Source organism: Sciurus vulgaris (assembly GCF_902686455.1).
Source record: "Sciurus vulgaris genome assembly, chromosome: 3".
NCBI lineage: Eukaryota > Metazoa > Chordata > Mammalia > Rodentia > Sciuridae > Sciurus > Sciurus vulgaris.
In genome coordinates, this window is record NC_136463.1 from 128,586,753 (window position 1) to 128,606,836 (window position 20,084).

General features: G+C 36.8%; 1 protein-coding gene across 6 annotated transcripts in view; it reads right to left on the minus strand.

The window, feature by feature from the left end:
• CHN1 (chimerin 1) overlaps nt 1-20,084 on the minus strand; it is a 169,317-nt gene that overhangs the window by 21,520 nt on the left and 127,713 nt on the right. For all 6 annotated transcript variants that reach the window (XM_079135043.1, XM_079135042.1, XM_079135044.1 and 3 more), the window contains one exon: nt 800-884. In XM_079135043.1, coding sequence (XP_078991169.1) covers nt 800-884 — 85 coding nt within the window. The remainder of the gene's footprint in view (nt 1-799; nt 885-20,084) is intronic.

Sequence of the window (20,084 nt, forward strand, 5' to 3'; positions counted from 1 at the left end):
TAACTACTTCATTTCACAAAGTTTTTCAACAAATCCCTCCACGTGTGTGTGTGTGCGTGTGTGTGTGTGTTTGTACACATGTTAGTAGAATGAAGAAAATTACATTTATTTGGGGTTAATTAGGATTGTAATCTGCAAAAACAGATTCAAGCAGTCTCAAAAATGTGCTCTTGGGTATATGTGTAGATCTTAAATCTTCGAAACCCCAATCTAAAATACAAGGTCATATTTTACAAAAAATATGATATATTGATATATTTGAGATTTCAAAAATGTCATAAAATATTGTGACTAAGTGGTTTTTCAGAATTTAGTAACCATCTTTGAAGATAAATTCATAGAGTATTTTTTAAAGGTTTGATTTAACAAAAAATTTAGTAAGGACAATCCAGCTTAGCAAGTTATCTTTAAGATTCAGTTTCCAAGGCAACAATCATAGGTCCTGGTACACTGCTTTTTTAAAAAGCATTTTTATAAATTTAGTTACTGCAACATCAAAGGCAAGTATTAATATAACTGCCTTACTTTTATCTCCTTTTATTGGACTTTTTAAATGAGCTAATGTCTTTTTCTTCAGGACTAAGACCAGATTCCTAGTCTTCTGCTCATCAAATGCAAGAAGGTTAAGAACAGATAAAATTCTAATTTCCAAAATGGCTGCCTGAGATCACAGCCACCTGCATGTGTGTTTGAGTAAACAGGGACCCAATCTGTTGTAGATGCACGTAGGTGAATCTCCCAGTGCCTTAAAAATCACTTCACAACTGACTCCTTCAGCAGAGGAGGGAAACACTCTTACCTGCACATTTCACTCCCTGAGCGATGAGGCCCCACATGAAGTTGGCACAGTATTCACACCAGTGTGGTCCTCGGAATGTATGGACCTGGAAAAGAAGAGGAAGTGGGAAGAGAGGAAACACACAGATGAGGAGACACTTGCACATCAAAGCACTAATACACAGCCATGTTAGTACCCAAGAGGCAATACAGCTACATTTAGAAGAACTTTGAGAGGAATTAGCAAGTAGTTACAATTTTTTCAGAACTTGAATTCCTCTTTGTTTTAGAAGTGGCGATAAATCAAACCAATATTCTGCAATTTACTGTGGAAAACAATTTCTACAGTGGGATTTTCCTAAGAGTCTCCTCAGGGACAAGCAGCCTCATCTATGTGTTATACAGATACTGGCATTTCTGAGTACTATGACATGAAGAAGGATAAGAAGCAATACCAAGTATGTTTGGATTCATAAGGATGGGTCACAGATGGAAAGGTGACACTGGTCACAACAAAATCATCAAAACACTTAACACTGAACACGTTAGAAAAGAGAATTAATACATTTTAGAAACTGCAGAAGCTATAGTTAATCAGAAACTCTGAGTATAGTAATTATTCACTGCTCATGCCAGCTCAGAAAGGTTTTACTGAATTTGATTCCTTTTTCCCTGAGAAAGGAAATCCCAAAGCAGAAAGGATTTTAAAAATGCTAAGATACATATAGATTTTTACGTATACAAAAAGAAAGTATTCTAGTTTAACTCTGGTGAAATTTTGCTAGAATAGGGAAGCACTGAATTCAATCCCTGACATTAAAGAGAAAAAAATCTTGAATATTATCACTAACAATTAAAGATTTCTGAGCACATATTGGCTGAAAACGTAGTAGAAAAATGACAGAAAAAGAAGTTACAAAGAAGGTACAAAGAAGTAACTGATAGGTATCAAAATGGATTTACTTTAATTTTCTTATATGTATGATTTCCTCCTGCAGAAAATAATAAAAGCAAAAGAGTGAAAATCACGAAGTATGATAAATATCTGCCAAATAGCTACTGCACATAGTGCAATTCACAGCTAAGACTGTCATCTTTTGTAATTGTTATATTAATTTTATAGAGTAGGTCTTAGAAACCAAGTGATTTTAAGGAGTGTGTGTGTGTGTGTGTGTGTGTGTGTGTGTGTGTGTAGGTTATAATATATCTTATTTCTTCAAACTTAAGATGCCATATATGCAATATACCATTATTTTTTCTTTAGTGAAAATATGCCAATTAAATTACAAATCACTGATTATGAGATAAATTCCAATTTCAGTGATGTTAAGATGTAAAATAAAATGTACTTATTAAGAATCAGTGAGGGCTGGAGTTGTGGCTCAGTGGTAGAGGGCTTGTCTGGCATGTGAGGCCCTGGGTTCAATACTTAGCATCACATATAAATAAAATAAAAGATCCATTGACAACTGAAAAAAAAAAAAAAAAAAGGATCAGTGAAATATGGTATATCAGAATTCAAAATACTACTGGTCAAAATATCCAAATAAGGGTGCAGTGGATCACACAGGGTTCATTCCAAGTAGGTCTGTGCCTGTGATGATGTGCCAAGTGAACTTGAGTACAAAATTTTATGTTAATTTTGAGAACAGGCCATAAATCCTTCCATGTCTTTCATGGAAAAAGGTCAGGAATGCAGACACAATTGCTTCTGGATTGTTAATGATGTTCCAAGTCTGTAAATTGAAGGCATTTCCTGGAGTTGCTGAAGCAGAGCCCAAGTTCAAAAGTCAGATTCTGTGTGATGTTCCTGTGCTTGTCTCTACTCCTCAGAGTGAATAAAATTGAATAAAGTGTGCAGTCGGAGGGGAATATACGAAGTAGGTAGCGCTGACTAATGCAAAGAATTTTGTAGTCATGGAATCACTAAAGAATTGTGAAATTACTTTTCTACAAAGTCCTTGGGATACAAATTGGATAAACCAGCATTACTTACTTGGTAAGATGAATACACACAGTATAAAAACATAAAGTCCCAAGAATTACATTGTATCTGCCAGTTATGTAAAGTGTCTGAAAGTTACATTGGGAAGGTGAAAATAAGAGTATATGGTGTTTCATTTGTTATTACTTAAACAAAACCAGCATTGACTACTGAGATGTTATAACAAAACTCACTTCCTTCCCGACTTTCTGGAGAACAGTGACAAATGTGGCATTCTGAAAAGCATGGGAACATTTCTTCATATTACATATGCTATAGAAAGGATTTTAACAATCTGCATGTTTTTTATTTGAAGGATGTACATGTATCTCAGGAATTGTTAGGAAATTTTTATTTATGCATTTCATTCTTGGTCAGTTTTTTTGGGGGGTGGTATAGGTACTGAACCTACTACTAAATTGAACTGATTAAATCTCAGTCCTTTCTATTTTTAATTTTCAGACAGTATCTCATTAAGTTGGTAAGGCTGGTCTTGAACTTGCAATCCTCCCACTTCAGCCTTCCAAGTCTCTGGGATTACAGGCATGCACCTTGTCTGGTTTGGACAGCTTTTTAAATTATTATTATTAATATTTTTTTTTAAATAAAGGCATCTTGAGTCATTAGGGGCTTCCCCCGCCCAATTACGTAGAAGACAACTTATATAGCCCACAGGAAACTGTCCTAGAAAAAGGCCTTGTAGCACCACAAGATTACTAAACTTCTATTTGTATAACAAAGTTAACTGGATCCTTTTTTGAATTTTGTTTTCTGTTTTTTTGTGACCTATATGACTCCATGACACTGGACAGTTTGTACATTTGATTAAAGATTTTTTTGTCTACTTTATTCCATGCAAGGTAATCGAAAAAGAACTTCATTCATTCAGCATTTTATTCATTCATAAACATTTATTAAGTGATGACATAAAGAAAGATAAAAAGGATATGGGTTCAGAGAAACCATAGTAGGCCTTTCCTGGTAGGAGGTGTGAAATGCTTCAACAATAGTGCTTGCAGAGTGTGCCGGATGCTGGAGGGTGGGGCACTGCTCAGGCTGAAGATGTGGCCCAAGGGCTGAGCCCAGAGTCAAGGCAAGTGATTAGGCATGTGGGACTAGGCATGTGGGACAGAAAGGATGTGTGTGCACTTGGCCCTGTTGCAGCTGGTGCATTAGGGAGGGCTGTTCCATGGAAATCCAAGGTACAACGCACCAGAGAGAAAATGCGGTGTTGAGAGTTACATCAAAGTTCGGGGATGGGGGAGGGAATGACGGGCATGGTGGGAGATGATATAGGCAGATGGGGCACTTTCCATGTCTACAAATGTATCCTTGGTTCCCTTAATGACGCAGGGCCAGGGGAGATTTTTATTTTTTTGGTATTGGGGATTGAACCCAGGGCAACTTGCCACTGAGTTATATCCCCAGCCCTTTATTATTATTATTATTAGTAGTAGTATTTTTGGTGGTGCTGAGGATTGAACCCAGTGCCTTGTGCTTGTGAGGCAAGCACTCTACCAACTGAATTATATCCCCAGTCCTCTTTATTATTATTATTATTATTATTTTAAATTTTGAGACAGGGTCTTGCTGAGTTACTGTGGCTGGCCTTGAACTTGTAATCTTCCTGCCTTAGGCTTCTTGATTGCTGGGATTACAGGCATGGGCCACCCACAGGGCCCATGGGAGATTTTTAAGGACCATGACAATAAGGGGGCAAGGCTAGAGGAAGACAGACTAGTGAGGATACCATGGCAGCTCTCCAGGTAACAGGTGATGTGGTGATGATGAGAGAAAGGGACAGACTGGAGTGATTCAGGAGGCAGAATCAATAGGGCTAATAACTAACAGAGCTGGAAGCAGAAAAGAGATGAAGAAACTAGGCTAATGATGAAGGTGTAGGGGTCCACCATTGGAAAGGATGACAGGAACAGAGGCAAAAGTAGAGGAACTGTTTTGGAGTGAAGCGTGGGGGCGCTGATTGAGGATTCATGGGAAAGAGGAGGTCACTGATGAAGCAGGCTCCCGAGGATCAAATGGAGACAGGAACCAGGCAGGGTGGTTAGGGTTGAACAGGAAGAGTTGGGAGGGAAAGGAAATGGCCTTGCAGGATTACTGGGGTCCCCAGTTCTGAGAGTGAAGGGAGTTCATACCTGATAGTGTGCACTCGGAAGTCAGTTCTGTTAGATGCAAATAAGGATGCTGGGAAAGTGGGAACCAAAAATTGGAACTCGCCAGGAATTCAGAGAACGGCTGCTGGACTTAAAGCAAGTTTCTTTCCTAGTGACACTAAAATCATACTATACCAGTGACAAGAATGTTAAAGAAAGAGTGAAGTGATATTACTTAAAAAAAAGGGGGGGGGGTAATTGCTGTATATTTGAGCTTTATCTAAATGTTTCATTTTATATTCAGTTTTATATTATCAATGATGTTTACAGTCACATACTTAACAACTCAGGAAAAGATATCTTAAAAAAAATCAACTATACAAACTACAGAACTTAGACTGGCTCTTTAGTTTGGAGGACCTTACGTTAAGTGAAATAAGCCAAGCACAGAAAGACAAACACTAAATGTCCTCACTTATAATGGAGAAGTTGGAAAAGCTGATCTCATAGAAGACATAATAGTGGTTACCAGGGGTTAAGGAGGTAGAGAGAGGATGGTTAACAGGTATAGGGGTGTGGCTAGAGAAGAGGGAAAACTTCTAAGGTTCTATAGCACAGTTGGGTAATCATAGTTGACAACAGTTGATTGTGTATTTTGAAATAGCTAGGAGAGAGGTTTTTGAATGTTCTCAACATGAGGAAATGATACTGTTTGTGATGATGGATGTGCCATTACCATGATCTGATCGTTACACACTACACACATGTATTGAAACAGCACACTGTACCCCAAAAATATGTGTAAGTATGTGTCAGTTAAAATAGCTCTTTAGTTGTACTGCTCTATCTAATATAATCCAAACAGGTATTATTTCCTGCAGTCAAGTCTATAGGCACTGACATCGACTGATAATTTTGTTCACTAGGTTTGGTTATATTTTAATTACAACCATATGTTGTAATTAAAAATGATTCAAAATGGAATGGACATTCAAAATATAATCACTAAAAGGTCAAAAGTTGCACCTCAGGGACTCTTTCTGCTTAGGAGGATGCTGAGAAAGTACAAGGTGGGACAAAGGGGAAAGGAGGCCTGGAGCAGGTCACATGGAATATGGGGATTTGGGCCTGAAACCTGACATCATTCCAGGGAGTGACTCTTGCCTGGAATGCTCTACCGATAGTAGAGGTCCATTAGAGATCTGGTCAGCACCTGGGGGATCAAAACTTACTGCATCTGGCAATTATCAAGAATACAAACAACAGTAAATGTTGGTGAAGATTTGGGGGAAAGGTACACTCATACATTGCTGGGGAATGCAAATTGGTGCAACCATTATGGAAAGCAGTATGGAGATTCCTCAGAAAACCACCATTTGACCCAGCCATCCCATTTCTCGGTTTATATCCAAAGGACTTAAAATCAGTATATTACATTGACGCAGCCACATTAATGTTTATAGCAGCTCAATTGACAATACCTAGATTATGGAACCAACTTGGGTGCCCTTCAACAGATGAATGGATTTAAAAAATGTGATATATATATATATATGATGGAATATTACTCAGTCTTAAAGAAGAATGAAATTATGGCATTTGCCGGTAAATGGACAGAGCTGGAGAATACCATGCTAAGTGAAATAAGCCAGTACCAAAAAACCAAAAGTCAAATGTTTTCTCTGATAGCCAGATGTTAATTCATAATGCAGGGGAGGCTAGGGAAGAATAGAGTTACTTGATATTAGGTAGAGGGGACTGAAGGGAGGGGAGGGGGTATAGGGATAGGAAGGAAAGTAGAATGAATCAGACATTATTATCTTGTGTACATATGTAACTATACGACTGGTAGTATTCTACATCATGTATAACCAGAAAAATGAGAAATTATAGTCCATTATATATGATGTATCAAAGTACATTCTACTGCTATATATAACTAATTAAAACAAAAAAAATTTAAAAATTAAAAAAACCTACCACATCTTTTACAACATACACAACTAATGGGAACTCATTGTGCAACACAGAAACTCATCATTGTGTTATTTTTATAGGATTTTTAATATAGGCCCTAAATTTTTGTGTTTCCCTAAGTCTGTGTTTTAGTTCTCCTGCCTCTTCTCATTCTCCATGGCTGTCAGTTTTTTTCTTTCTAACTGGTTTCTCCATTTTCCTATCACAGATTTTTAGTTGTGGACCAGGAAATCTAATAACAGAATTTTGCTAGCACTGGATGTAAACCAAGAAAATGTTCCATCTGCCTCTTAAAAGGCCTTTTGAACAATGAAAAACTGGCTCCTTGCCTGTGTTTCTTATAACTGATGCTAATGGACAGGACAGTGATCTTGTGATGAATGGGACACTAACAGCATCTTACTTTATTCTATTGCTTCCACCAAGTTGTTAGCGACTGTTTCTTACAAGCAGAGACCAGCCTCTGCTTGTAAGGTGGGAGAGGACAAGTCCTTTGTAAACAGCACTGTTTTTTTCATTAGAAGTATTGAAACAAATTATTCCATTGACTTACAAAAATAGTCTCCTTTGGGGAGGGTGTTTTGTTAAGACAATTCTAAAGGGCAATCAGTGCTAGCATGTACATTGTAAGTGAAGTCAGGGACAGTACCAAAAAAGCAACCTTATAAGTGGGCCACAGATATTTTTTCTAGGCCATCTCTAAAGCTTTTGGTCCATCTTGACAAATGGAAGTGACAGTACACAGCAGGAATTACACCTTAATGAACAAAGGGCATAACCAACTAGTTTTAAAAAGCCCTTCTCTTTTTTGCAACTGGAAAAAATACAACTTTATTATCATGGCTTTTGGGATTGCTTTTTGCCTAGGAACAACTCCTTTCCATGTTAATAACTGTTAGAAGTCTGTCCAGAAGAAAGACTGGATTAATGAATGGACTCCAATCAGTGATGGCATTGGTCAGAACTAGGCTGAAAAGAACAGGGAATGAGGTGGGTGGGATACTGAGGGGTCCAGGGGCCCAGGACAGTGTCGCCTACCTCCTGTGCACTAACATAGGTAAAAACTGCAGCTATTCTCAATTGGGTCTGCTGACCAAAATCCTGGGTTATATAAAGAAACTAAAGCACCTGCTTCTCATCATGTTTTTAGCATTCACACCTCCAGTTTGAATGCCAATAAGGGAAACAGAAAAAAAAAAAAAAAAATCCATGCTATGGAAAGATAATTCAGCAGTGTCTTTATTATCCCTCCAAACTAAACACATTCCCCTTGAGAAGTAAGAATAAATGCAAACAGCCATGGAGCATGCCTGCAAAGCCTGCTGCAAATGTAAACTATGGTGCCAGCCACAAGAACACGTAGGGGCAGGGAAACTGCTGAGAAAGGTGGCAATGACATTTGAGCTGCAGTTTTTCATTTGGGCAACTTAGCTGAGTTGGTCCTCCAGTGTGGTATTTTGCCACAAAGGGAGAGAACAGATGACCAAGATCAAAATGAAAGGAATGGGGTCTGGGTTTATGGTTCAGTGGTAGAGCACTTGCCTAATAAGTGTGAAGCACTGCGTTTGATTCTCAGCACTGCATATAAATAAAGTCAAGGTCCATCAACAACTAAAAATAATTTTTTTTTTTTTCTTAATGAAAGGAATGTAGGTAGCAGGCAACTGGGCAGGAAATTCCCTCTCACCCCTATTTTTATCTTTAGGGCAACCAGGATGCACTCTTTTAAGAGACTAAAGGCAGTCTTACCAGTTTTAAACTTTTGATTCATATGATATGAAAAATGCATGAAACTGTATATGGGGTCATGCAAAAAATGTGGGGAGAGTACTCAAATAAGAGTGTCTTTGTAGCAAGGTGACAACTTCCTGCCTGTTGTTCAGTTAAATTTAGTCAAGGCTACTGGCTGCAACTCTCGAGAAAAATCTATAGCAAACGGTGTGGTTAAGTACAGTTAAGTCATCAGCATTGACATTATGCTGGCCTTTCTGATGAAATGGAGGTGTAACGTGGTACCACAGCAGGACAGGCAAAAGAACTGTGCCAGGCACTTGCTGAAGCATAGCTTTAGGCAATGGTTGGCACTGCAGGTGCCTGGAATAGGAGGAGGAGTACAGTCAGTGGCCAGCAGCAGAGAGAAGTGAAGGAGGCACTGGACAGCTGCAGCAGGGCCCAGGCACTGACACCCTCTGTGATGAGCTGCTAGGAGATGATCAGACAGGGGAGGATCTGCAGGGTCTCTGTGAGGCACATAATTAACTGTGCAAGTTAACACAGCCAGGAGCATCACTTTGATCCGGATGACAAATAACAGAAAATTGGTGACCTAATGTTTCAAGAGTGAGAAAACTGTTCAAAATTGAGGGAAATGCCTTAAAAGCCTACTGGACTTCATTGCCCATACCACAAATAAATGAAGTCCTGAACTATGAGAAGTAATTAGAGAGAAAAATTTATATCATATTGCCCAGACTATATCAATACTGGTCTTACTATACCAGTATGGTAATTATTAGGGCAATATATTAATGCGGTTCTACTTCCACATGAAGAGCATTTTGAAAATGCTGTTTATTAAATGGTATATAAAACACTACTTCTTTAAATAAACATGTAGAAAAATAATGAATTATCAATTTTACTCATAAGAATACACTCACCATGATTCAATGTAGGGTCTTATTTATAGTTTAAATTTCTTTATGGAGTCCTTCATGATCTATCCACTCCCCTAGTCAATGCTATGCCAGTGAGGGAGAAATATCTCTAATGTTAAAGGCAAGTTACTATAGCACAAACAAGTGAACTGGCTCAGAATCATACACAAACATTAATGCTGCAACATAAACATGGTTCCTGGTGCCAATATGCTGGTCTAAGCTAAAAGAGTGTCAACAATTTGAACTAGAGTGTTTTTCTGTGGATTTTTTTTTTTTTTTTTTTAATGCTGGGGATAGTAGCATCTATTTGAAACCCACAAATCAGGAAGTAGAAACATTAAGGTTCTCAAAGCAATCCTTTTATCCATTTTTTTGGTCATGCAAGAAGCTACAGATCGTATAACAAAAAATACAGTAATTATAACCAGATATTCAGAAACACTTTCCATTCCAAAATATGGATGTTTAAAGTATTATAAAACTTGTAAGTTTAATTTCTTTTTAAATCCCTTTCTTCTAATAGTTTTACTGCTAAACTGAATCATACTAAAGGCTTTAAAATGTCAAATGTCCTAACCTAAAACACTTCTTTGAAAGTCAGCTTCATTACTTGGATAAATGAGTTTGCATTCAAATATCAGTAGTAAAAAATCAACAAAATGAATCAATACCTCAAAATACCAATCCTCTAAAGTTATGTTATGTAAGTATAATAAGAAAAGAAAATAAATGGACCAGCTGGTTGTACAATAAAAAGCACTTTACAATTCATAGCTGAGTGACAGAAAATCTCTATACCATATTATAAATAGGTAAACTGAACACTGAGAAACAAAAAAGCCTCAGACCAATCCACATTACTTTGTGATTCACAATTCCTTGAAGCCAAGTCTGCACTAATTTAATATTTCCACAACCAGGTGTCAATATTTCTTTGGCTTGGTTGTAGAAGTGTTGTCCAGAGAGGTACTGTCAACACACATTACAAAACCAAGGCAGGCATCTCTATAAGACACCAGGAAGCAGGTTTGACTAAATGCACAGGAAATTATCAAACTATGTGGGCTGGGATGTATCTCAGTGGTAGAGCGCTTGCCGAGCATGAGTGAAGGTCTGGCTTTGATCCCCAGCACTGCATAAATAAACAAACAAACAAACAAATAACCACCCAATATGTGGTTAAAATCCTCTTAAAAGTCTCAGTAAAAGAGATCCTGATTTTTCTGTATTTTCCTGCCTGATATCACTGAGTGCTGCTCTTTAATATTTCTTTCCTTCTGTTACTTTGTGCAATTGGTTCTTTTTCTAGTCTCTGAAGGTGGAAGCTTAGCTCACCAATTTAAGATTTTTTTCCTTTTTCTAATGTAAGCACTCAATGATACTTATTTCCTATAAACCATATTTTAACCACATTCCACAAATTTTAATGTATTTTTTCAATCAGTTCAAAATATTCTGTTTCTTGTGATTTCTTCTTTAATTCATGTTATTGAGAAATATATTATTTAATTCCCTAAGTATGTCATACTTAGAAAATTTTCGGATATTACTGATTTAATTTTTAATTGTAAGAGGATAGTTTTTGCATGAATTCAATTCTTTTACATTTACTGAGACTTGTTTTATGGTCCAGAATACTGTCTATCTTGGTGCATCTTCCATGATCACTTGAAAAATATGTACATTATGCTTTTGCTGGGTAGAATATTATATAAATACTAATCAGGTCAAATTGATTGATATTGTTGTTCAAGTCTTTTATATCCTACTAATTTTTAGCCTATTCTATCACTGACAGAAACGTTGAATCTTCCAGCAATAATTATGGATTTGTCTATTTCACTGTTAGTTCAGTTGTTGCTTTCTGTATTTTGAACCTGTTATTAGGTATATGTAAATTTTAAATTATGTCTTCCTTCATTCCCATTGTTGGTCTTAGAAACTTCTATATTTAATGTAAATATACAACCTAGATCTAAGTCAATCAGCACATTCCATTCTTCTGACTGGAGATACTGGTGCAGAGATAGGCATGTACTATAACTGGATGAATGATTGCTAGGCCCAAAACCTGAACAGTCTCTCTTTGCTGTAGACTGTAATATGGGAGGATACAGAGTAGGAGTCTCTGTCACTAGCGGGAGTCTAAAACTAGAGAACTGGGAGACAGGATTCTGGGGCATTTTAAGCCCTTGAGTCGATGGATATCTTCAATTAATGCTGGACTGTTCCTACTATGTGACACAATAATTTCTCTTTTTGCCTTAGCATGGATCCATGCCTAGCATGGATCAAGCTTTCTGACATTTGCAATATAAAGTCTCCCAAATGTTAAATCTCATCCATGGGTCTCCCCGCCACCCTAGTGATGTTATACATTAGTGGAGTATTGAGCTGTCGAAACATACTAGCATAGATGGACTTCTCTTTATGAACAAGGGCATGTTTCCTAAGTATGCAGAGATTAGGGCTATGTCACATGGAAGAGCTGGAGTTCCAAACAGAGATAGTTCTAAAAAAGAGAACAAGTGAACATGACATTTTAGGCCAGATTCAGGCAAACTGATTCACATGGATAACCCAAACATCATCTCTAATACAATAGACTGGAGAAGGTGACCTAATATGACAAGAAGCCTCTGCCTCCCATGATCAAAAACTAGATAAATTCTTTTTATTTAAAATATTTATGTCTGGTTAGCACTGTATAAAACATACTATTTTTGCTCCCCAAAGAAAATTAAAATACAGAAAATGGGCAATTGATGCTGCTGCAGGGATTTATTTATTTTTATTATTTTTAGTTGTAGATGGACACATAACTTTGTTTGTTTGTTTTAAGGTGGTGCTGAGGATGGAACCCAGTGCCTCACATGAGCTAGGCAAGCCTTCTACCACTGAGCTACAACCCCAGCCCTTAATGCAGGGTTCTTCAGAAGTGTAATGTCACTGGATAACATCCTGGCTCTTTATAGGTCTCCTATCCTATGCCCAGAAGACTCTTAAGATAAGAGAAGGGATTAGGAAACCTAAAAATACCCTAAATGATATGGTGTTTATCAGAAAAAAATTTGATGTTTTTTTCAGGTACTAGCAGTTCTGTGGTATAATATTTAAAAAAGAAAAGCCAGTATCTTTTTTCCCACCTCCTCAATACTGGGGATCAAACTTCACATAAATTGTTCTATCACTGAACTACATCCCAGCCATTTTTATTTTTTTATTTTGAGACAGGGTCTTGCTAAGTTTCCCAAGCTGGCCTTGAACTTGAGATTCTCCTGCCTCAGCCTCTCAGGCAGCTGGGATTACAGGTGTATGCTACTGTATCCAGCTAAAAAAGCCAATATCTTATTTTAAAAATTAGATTCCACTTCCTTTGTATATGACTGTCTCTTCTTCCTTCACTTTGGCTTCTCTAATGGAAACAATGATTTTTTTGGGTGTGTCACAAACTATTATCTGATGGATGCTGACTAATGAGGATGCTAAGCTTACTGAGATATAGGGAATCTCATAATATAGACAATAAACGAGGTAAGATGTTAGAATGTATACATAATTTCAATCATTCCAATTTTATTTAAAAAAATTAATGATGAATTATAACTATACATAACAGTAGAGTTCATTTTTATATATTTGTACGTGCACATGATGTAACAATTTAAGTTGATCAATTTCATTCCTCAGCACTTCCCCTTTCTTCCCCTCCTCCCTTCTCCTGGTTCCCTTCCTGTGTTCAACTGGTTGATCTTCTATTTTCACGATTCCCTTTTTTTCTCTCTCTCCAGCTTCCACATATGAGAAAACACATGACCCTTAACTTTTGAGTTTGGCTTATTTCACTCCACACAATGCTCTTGGGTTCCATCTTTTCGGATGTAAACATACTTTTTAGACTCATGCTTTGACTACCTTATTAAAGTCATGGTAGGCCTTGCTTCTAATAAGACTCTTGGTCCTCTAGGGAAAGCTGACATAAGAGGGTCAAGGAAATCTGACGGTACAATCTGTCAATTAAACAAGGTTTGAAACTAGAGATATGAAATATTACATATGTATTTCTCTTAATAGTTTAAAAACAAGCAAAATAGAATAAGACCCAATCCACAATTGAATCTGGAAGGAGAGAATGAATATATGATTTAACAGACTACAAAAATTAGACTTTAAAGTATCAACATGTACCAAACATGGGAAAAACTAATCCTTGTGTGTGGACACATAAACTAAAGAGAACAGAATTCTAGAAGGAGTGACTTCTAAAATTTTTTGGAACTTTTTAGTTGACAAATAAAAATTGTACTTGTTTATCATGTTGAACATGATATTCTAAACTATGTACACATTGTGGAACAGCTAAATTGAGCTATTTACATATTTACATCTTTTAAATCTTTGAGATTTTTAAGACCTGGTACATTATTATTAAATACTGGAGTGACTTTTATTGTGTGTTAGTCCTATGAGTCTACACCCCTAACTTCTTGCGTTAGAAGTCACTTGCCAGGCTGGTTCTCTACTCAAGCATAAATTTTGGAGAAAATAAATTTTCTAAAATAACAAGTTGGCAGGTGGAAAAGGTGCTGTAGGTAATCAACACTGCATTAGATGTAGTTGTGTGCCAGAGGAGCTCACATACATTGCTGGAAATATGGATCAGTATTGGTTCTGGCAAGACAGGGTCAGGTTCCCTTCCTTAGGTATTTGAAAGTGACAACCCCAAATCTTGGTTTCAAAGGCAGCCATGAGATTTTCTTTCTTTTTATTTTTTTCTTCCCTAAAATGTTTGTCTTGTTTAGTGTTTACTTCCACAAAAGAAATGGAATACCTCAAAAGTTCCACTAACAGTCTCTTGATCAGAAAAACTTACAAATCTAACCATATTTTAAAACAACAAATGTACAAATAAGTGGGACTGTAGCAAACTAAAATGCTTCTATCCAGCAAGGGGAACAATCAATGGAGTAAGGTCTCCTATGAAATGGGAGAAAATATCTGTAAATCACACTCTTGTTAAGGGGTTAATATCCATATATATATGGCCAACAGGCATAAGAAATGAATGTATAATATCATTAGTCATCAGGAAAATGCAAATAAAAACTACAATGGGATATCATCTCACACCTGTTAGATCGGCTATTATAAAAAATACACAAAAAACAAGATAACAAGTGTTGGTGAAAATGTGGAGAAATTGGAATCCTTGAATAGTTTTTGTGGGAAAAAAAGGAATATAATTGCTATAGAAAACAGTAGGGTCTTGAAAAATTAAAAATAGATCCAATGACCCTACTTCTGGGAATATAAATATAAAAGGACGAAAATCAGGATCTCAAAGAGTTATCTGCACTCTGTGGTAACGGCAGCATTATTCACAACAGCCAAGCTATGGAAACAACCTAAATGTTCATTGATGGATGAATAAAGAAAATGTGGTATATGCACACAATGGAATATTTATTCAGCCTGAAAAAAGAAGGAACTCGTGTCCTACGTGAAACAGGGATGAACCTGGAGGATATTTTGTGAAGTGTAATGAGCTGGTCACATAAGGACAAAAACTATATGTCCACTCAGATGAGGAATCTAAAATAGTCTAACTCCCAGAGAGTGTTTGCCAGGGGCTTGGAGGAGGGGAAAATGGGGAGCTGCTGTTCAACGTGTTTAGAGTTTGTTATACAAAATGAACACGCTCTAGAGATCTGCTGTACTATACTGTGCCTTTGGTTAAGAATACCATGTTGAACACTTACTTTTTAAGAGGGTAGATCTCGTGTTCAATATTTTTAGTATTGGGGGGGGAACCCTTACTAATATTGCAAATTATGCTTTGTATACTTTGTGTATATGTAGTGCTGGGGATTGAACCCACATCCCTGCGTACACTAGGCAAGGTCTTCACCACTGGGCTACATTTCCTGCCCTGCATTTTTATTTCTGCTATCAGTTTCAAGAAAAGATGTCATTTTAGATAACAACCAGTTAACATATTTGTATATGGAATACAGAACCATGAAGAATATGGCATCATTAGTTATACATAAAAACTGGCAAGTTAAAACACCTTTAATTTTATGTGTCATGAATAATACCATTATGTTCTCCTCATCCTTCTCATTGCATTGATATTTGCTTTCTTTTGTGTATGTCCAAGTAATATGCGTTACATATTGCTTATCCCCTTTCTATGTCTAGCAGAGTGGTATGCACATAAGAGTTGCTCAATAAATACTTGATGACTAATGAGGAAATGGAAAAAATATGCCAGGAAAGCCAAAACAGTCTTTAAATTAGGGAGGTAATGTGGGCAAGATGTTTCAACATTGTTAATGGGATTTTTCCCCACAGAGATTTAGTTATTATGTCTTCCAGTAACACACATATATATTGAGTCAGTTTTTTCTGGGCCCACATAGACATGGTAGGGACGTCTACAGACCAAGAGGCTGGAAAGGAGAGTGTTTTCAAAATATGCTCCACTTAAAACATTTTAAAAATGAAATACTAGCAACTTGAATGGAATAAAACTAAAAGATATAGTTTTATAAATGGTAATTTGTACTGGCAAGACAGTATCACAGAGAGAAGTAACATTGTGAAACATGGGGAATAAAGACAGATTATGAAACATCTTGAGAGCAAACGTAACAGTCAATGAAAATAACAACATTGTGAGTTTCTCCTGAGTGAAATAAAGCACCATAAATTCTATACCCTATGAAATGGCTGTGAAGAAGTAGAATGCAACTATGTGCAAACCAACAAGAGTCTTGTGATGTGCCCTTTTGGATTATTAGTGGCAGATAATGATCCAGATTGGCCCTTGAGGTGTCACAGCCAGTTTCTCAGCAGCACTACAAACCATCGGAAGGACAGGTGGGGCAAGGCTGAGCACCCCCAGGGAAATGCACAATAAGTCCTTGTGGTCCTCCTTACAAACAGCACGGGGCAGAAGTAAAAGGTAGAGTAGTATCTGTTCCCCATTTGGCTTTCACAACAGCTGATAAGCACTATACCAGGGAGCAACAGAAATGCAGGGCTCACCGGGACCTTACAGATGATCTTGTTCAGTCTCCCGGTTTCTTTTCATCAGCCCTTTCCATGTCTGACTGCCACCCTAGGCAGAAAGAACCCATGCTATGCACTCATCTTTGCTATTTCTCTCTTCTCTTGCACGTGGCCCACATTCAAAACGAGGGAGGGAGAGTGTGTGTATATAATTTAAATATATATAATTCTTCCATTTAATCTCTTACTTGGAGAAAAACATTTATTCCTTTAAAATGTCTCTGTCGATACTCCATGTTCATATGCATAAATGAAGAGTGACATTATTGCAGAAGCTTAATGAAGTGTTCCAGGTTGCCTTTTCCATTCTGTAATGTTGTATGTTTCTTCCTTTACATTACTATTAATTCAAAACAATATTCAAATTGCTGAGCATTTAAAATGTGCACAGAGATTCTCTAATTAAATATGAGATAACATGATATCTTAAATTTCATGGCATTTTAAAAATTCAGAGAAATCTGATTTTAAAAATACAATACAGATCTCAGGATCATTAGCAGAATTTATTTTTGTATTGAAATTCCCTGCTATCATGAGAGTGGTTTCAAAATAACAACAGGTCTACCATGCTATACTGTGTATTCATTTAGTCACTCAACAAATGCTTCTTGAGCATCTACTAGTTACAAGCATTTTACTAGATATGGGGAAAGGCAAAGAATAATGAAGGAAAGGAGGCTTTGTGATGGCTGGTGGGTGTAACATAAAGGAGGTAACAGCCATGTTTCTTGAATGTTATATTTCACTGCTATTCAATATAACCAGTTTTTAAAGAACCTTATTTTGTATATAGGTTAATACTTTTCAAATCAACATATTGAAAATTTTGACCCATATGGACTTTAATAAAATTTTAATTATGAAAAACAAAATAATTACAACAAATATTATGTGTCTCCACATAATCTAACCAGACTTTTAGAGAATTTACAGATCATGTAGTGTAACTCCATGATTAATTTAAAAACTATTTTTAGGGCTGGGAATGTAGCGCTTGCCTAGCTTATATAAGGCCTTGGGTTTAATCCCCAGCATTGATGGGAAAAAAGGAAACAAACAAAATGCTCTATTTTTATTTGTTGATTCATTTTGTACTCATTCTCAAATGTGAATCAAATGAAAGACCAGTGAGCTTGGATTTGCCTGTGACACAGGAGAGACAGGAAAGACCACTTTGAGCAGAACTGCTGGTCACTGCTACCCTTCAGGTTATCAAATAGTGGAAGTGGTCTATAGTCCAGGGAGGCTGGGTGTTCTATTATTTCTTTATCCTAGCAATCCTGAATCAGTAATAGCATTAAATAGTTTAAGGTTCGTGGTATAATGTTATTTTAATTATAGTATTGATTCACATTTCATTCATTGATTCGCTGCTTACATATTATCTTGGCAACATTAAATCTATTAATAACAACACATCCTTAATTTACATGCAGAATTTTGGTACTTGAAACTAAATTAACCATTTACCACTTTCTCTTTCTTTTTGTGGTGTTGGGGATTGTGCATGCGAGGGCCTTGTGCATGCGAGGGCCTTGTGCATGCGAGGCAAGCTCTCTAGTAAATGAGCTATATCTGCAACCCCCCATTTACCACTTTCAAGACCACCTTAAAAGAATTAAATTTATGTGTTAAAGTATCTACTCACTACAATTTTCTTTTTTGTGGGGCTAGGAATCAAATACTAGGCCTTGCATGTACGAGGCAAGTGCTCTATCACAGAGTACACCCCTGGCCTATAATTCTTAATTTTTTTAAGCACTTAATTTGCCTATGTAGCCAGGCTTCTGCTAATATAATATTCTATCTAACCTTGCATTTCTGTTATAGAGTTTTCAACATTAAGCAACAAACTAGATGAAACATTTCACAGTTAAATTTGGAGGAAGAAAGAGAAATAAAAAGGATTTCACTGTATTCTGTTGTGCATAAAAAATGCAACTACTCTTATGTAACACCTACTCTGCCTGGGAGCAGGGAAAGAAGCAAATGCTTTCTTCAGCCCCATCATGCCAAGGTTCTCCTTTGCACCATGACTTCTGCAAATGGGGAGGAAAAACAGGATTCAGAATAACCCTAAGTATACATATATTTCTTAGTATAAATTCAGAAAAAATTCAACTAAGAGGTGATTTATAAGAACAAAAAAGTGGCTACCATGTACCTAAATGTACCAGGAATTCTATATTTCTGATACAGAAAGAGAGGTTTAGAGAGATTAAGCAATCTGCCCAAGTTGATACAAGCTCCTGAGGGCAATGGCTGGGACTTATTATCATTCTATCCAGAAAACCTACAAATGTAGGAGGCAATCACTGCTGGGGGTTCAATGTGGTGGCAGGGTGGGTGGCAGGGTAGAACGCCTGTTTTAGTTTAAAATGTCAGAGGTTTTGTTTTCTCTCTGTGTGATATTAGGATAGGGTAAGTTTGGAAAAGGAGAACTTGGTCCCGGGTACAGTTAAAATTATTTTTACTCTAATTTTTAACTGATACATAAAATTACACATATTTATGGGGAACCAGGTACCATGTGATATTTCAATACATGTATAGATTGTGTAATGTTCAAATCGGGGTCAATATATCTATCTCTTCAAACATTTATGATTTCTTCATGATGAAAACATTTAAAATCCTTTCTTCCACCTTTTTTGAAATTTCACTCAATTTATATCACTCTTAATTTCACAGTTTATATGGTAATCATTTTTAAGGGATGTGGTACATTTATCTCTAAAAGGACAACCTCCATAAGCATCTATCTATCCTTATGATAGATGCTTTATCAAATCCCCATAAATAACTACAGAAAAGAGACAGCCAGAAAGAGAAACTATGTTACATAACAGCAAAATGGGAAACCTGTTTTTTCTACTGAAATGTCCCAAACTCAAACACCTCCAGAGTTTGGAGTCAGGTTCAGCTGCTCTGTTTGGCTTCATGGTGGTGAATGTTTCTCCAAAGATATATGGTGCTCTTGGCTTCACCGTCTTGTCCCCCACTCCCCAGAAAAGATTTGACAGCTGTTCTACCTCACTGCATTACATAACAAGGCAGTTCAAGAAGCAAAAAAGAAAACCATATTGAAATGAGGCTTCTGTGAGTGGGCTGGTGGTTAGACAGAATAAGCTGTTACCAACACAGAAAATAGTCACTGGCAAGGCCACGTGAATGATTATCCTCATGGAAATGTTCAGGGTCTCCCCCACAACAAACCTCTGAACTGTACATACACATCACAATTAGTGACCTTCTAAGTGAGCATTTGTGTGGGAGAGAACTGCTCCTGCCACAGAGTCTGAATTCTTTTGGGAATGTTCTCAAAGTCAAGTATGATCACCCTCCTTTATTTATTTATTTTTTATAATGCCACACCACAGACACATTTTTAAAATAACAATCATTTTAATGAGAAGAACCAATCTGAGACTTCAGATCTCATTAGCAACTCTAGAAAATATGTAATGCAACCCACTAACATTAGCTCTTTTCTGAGCA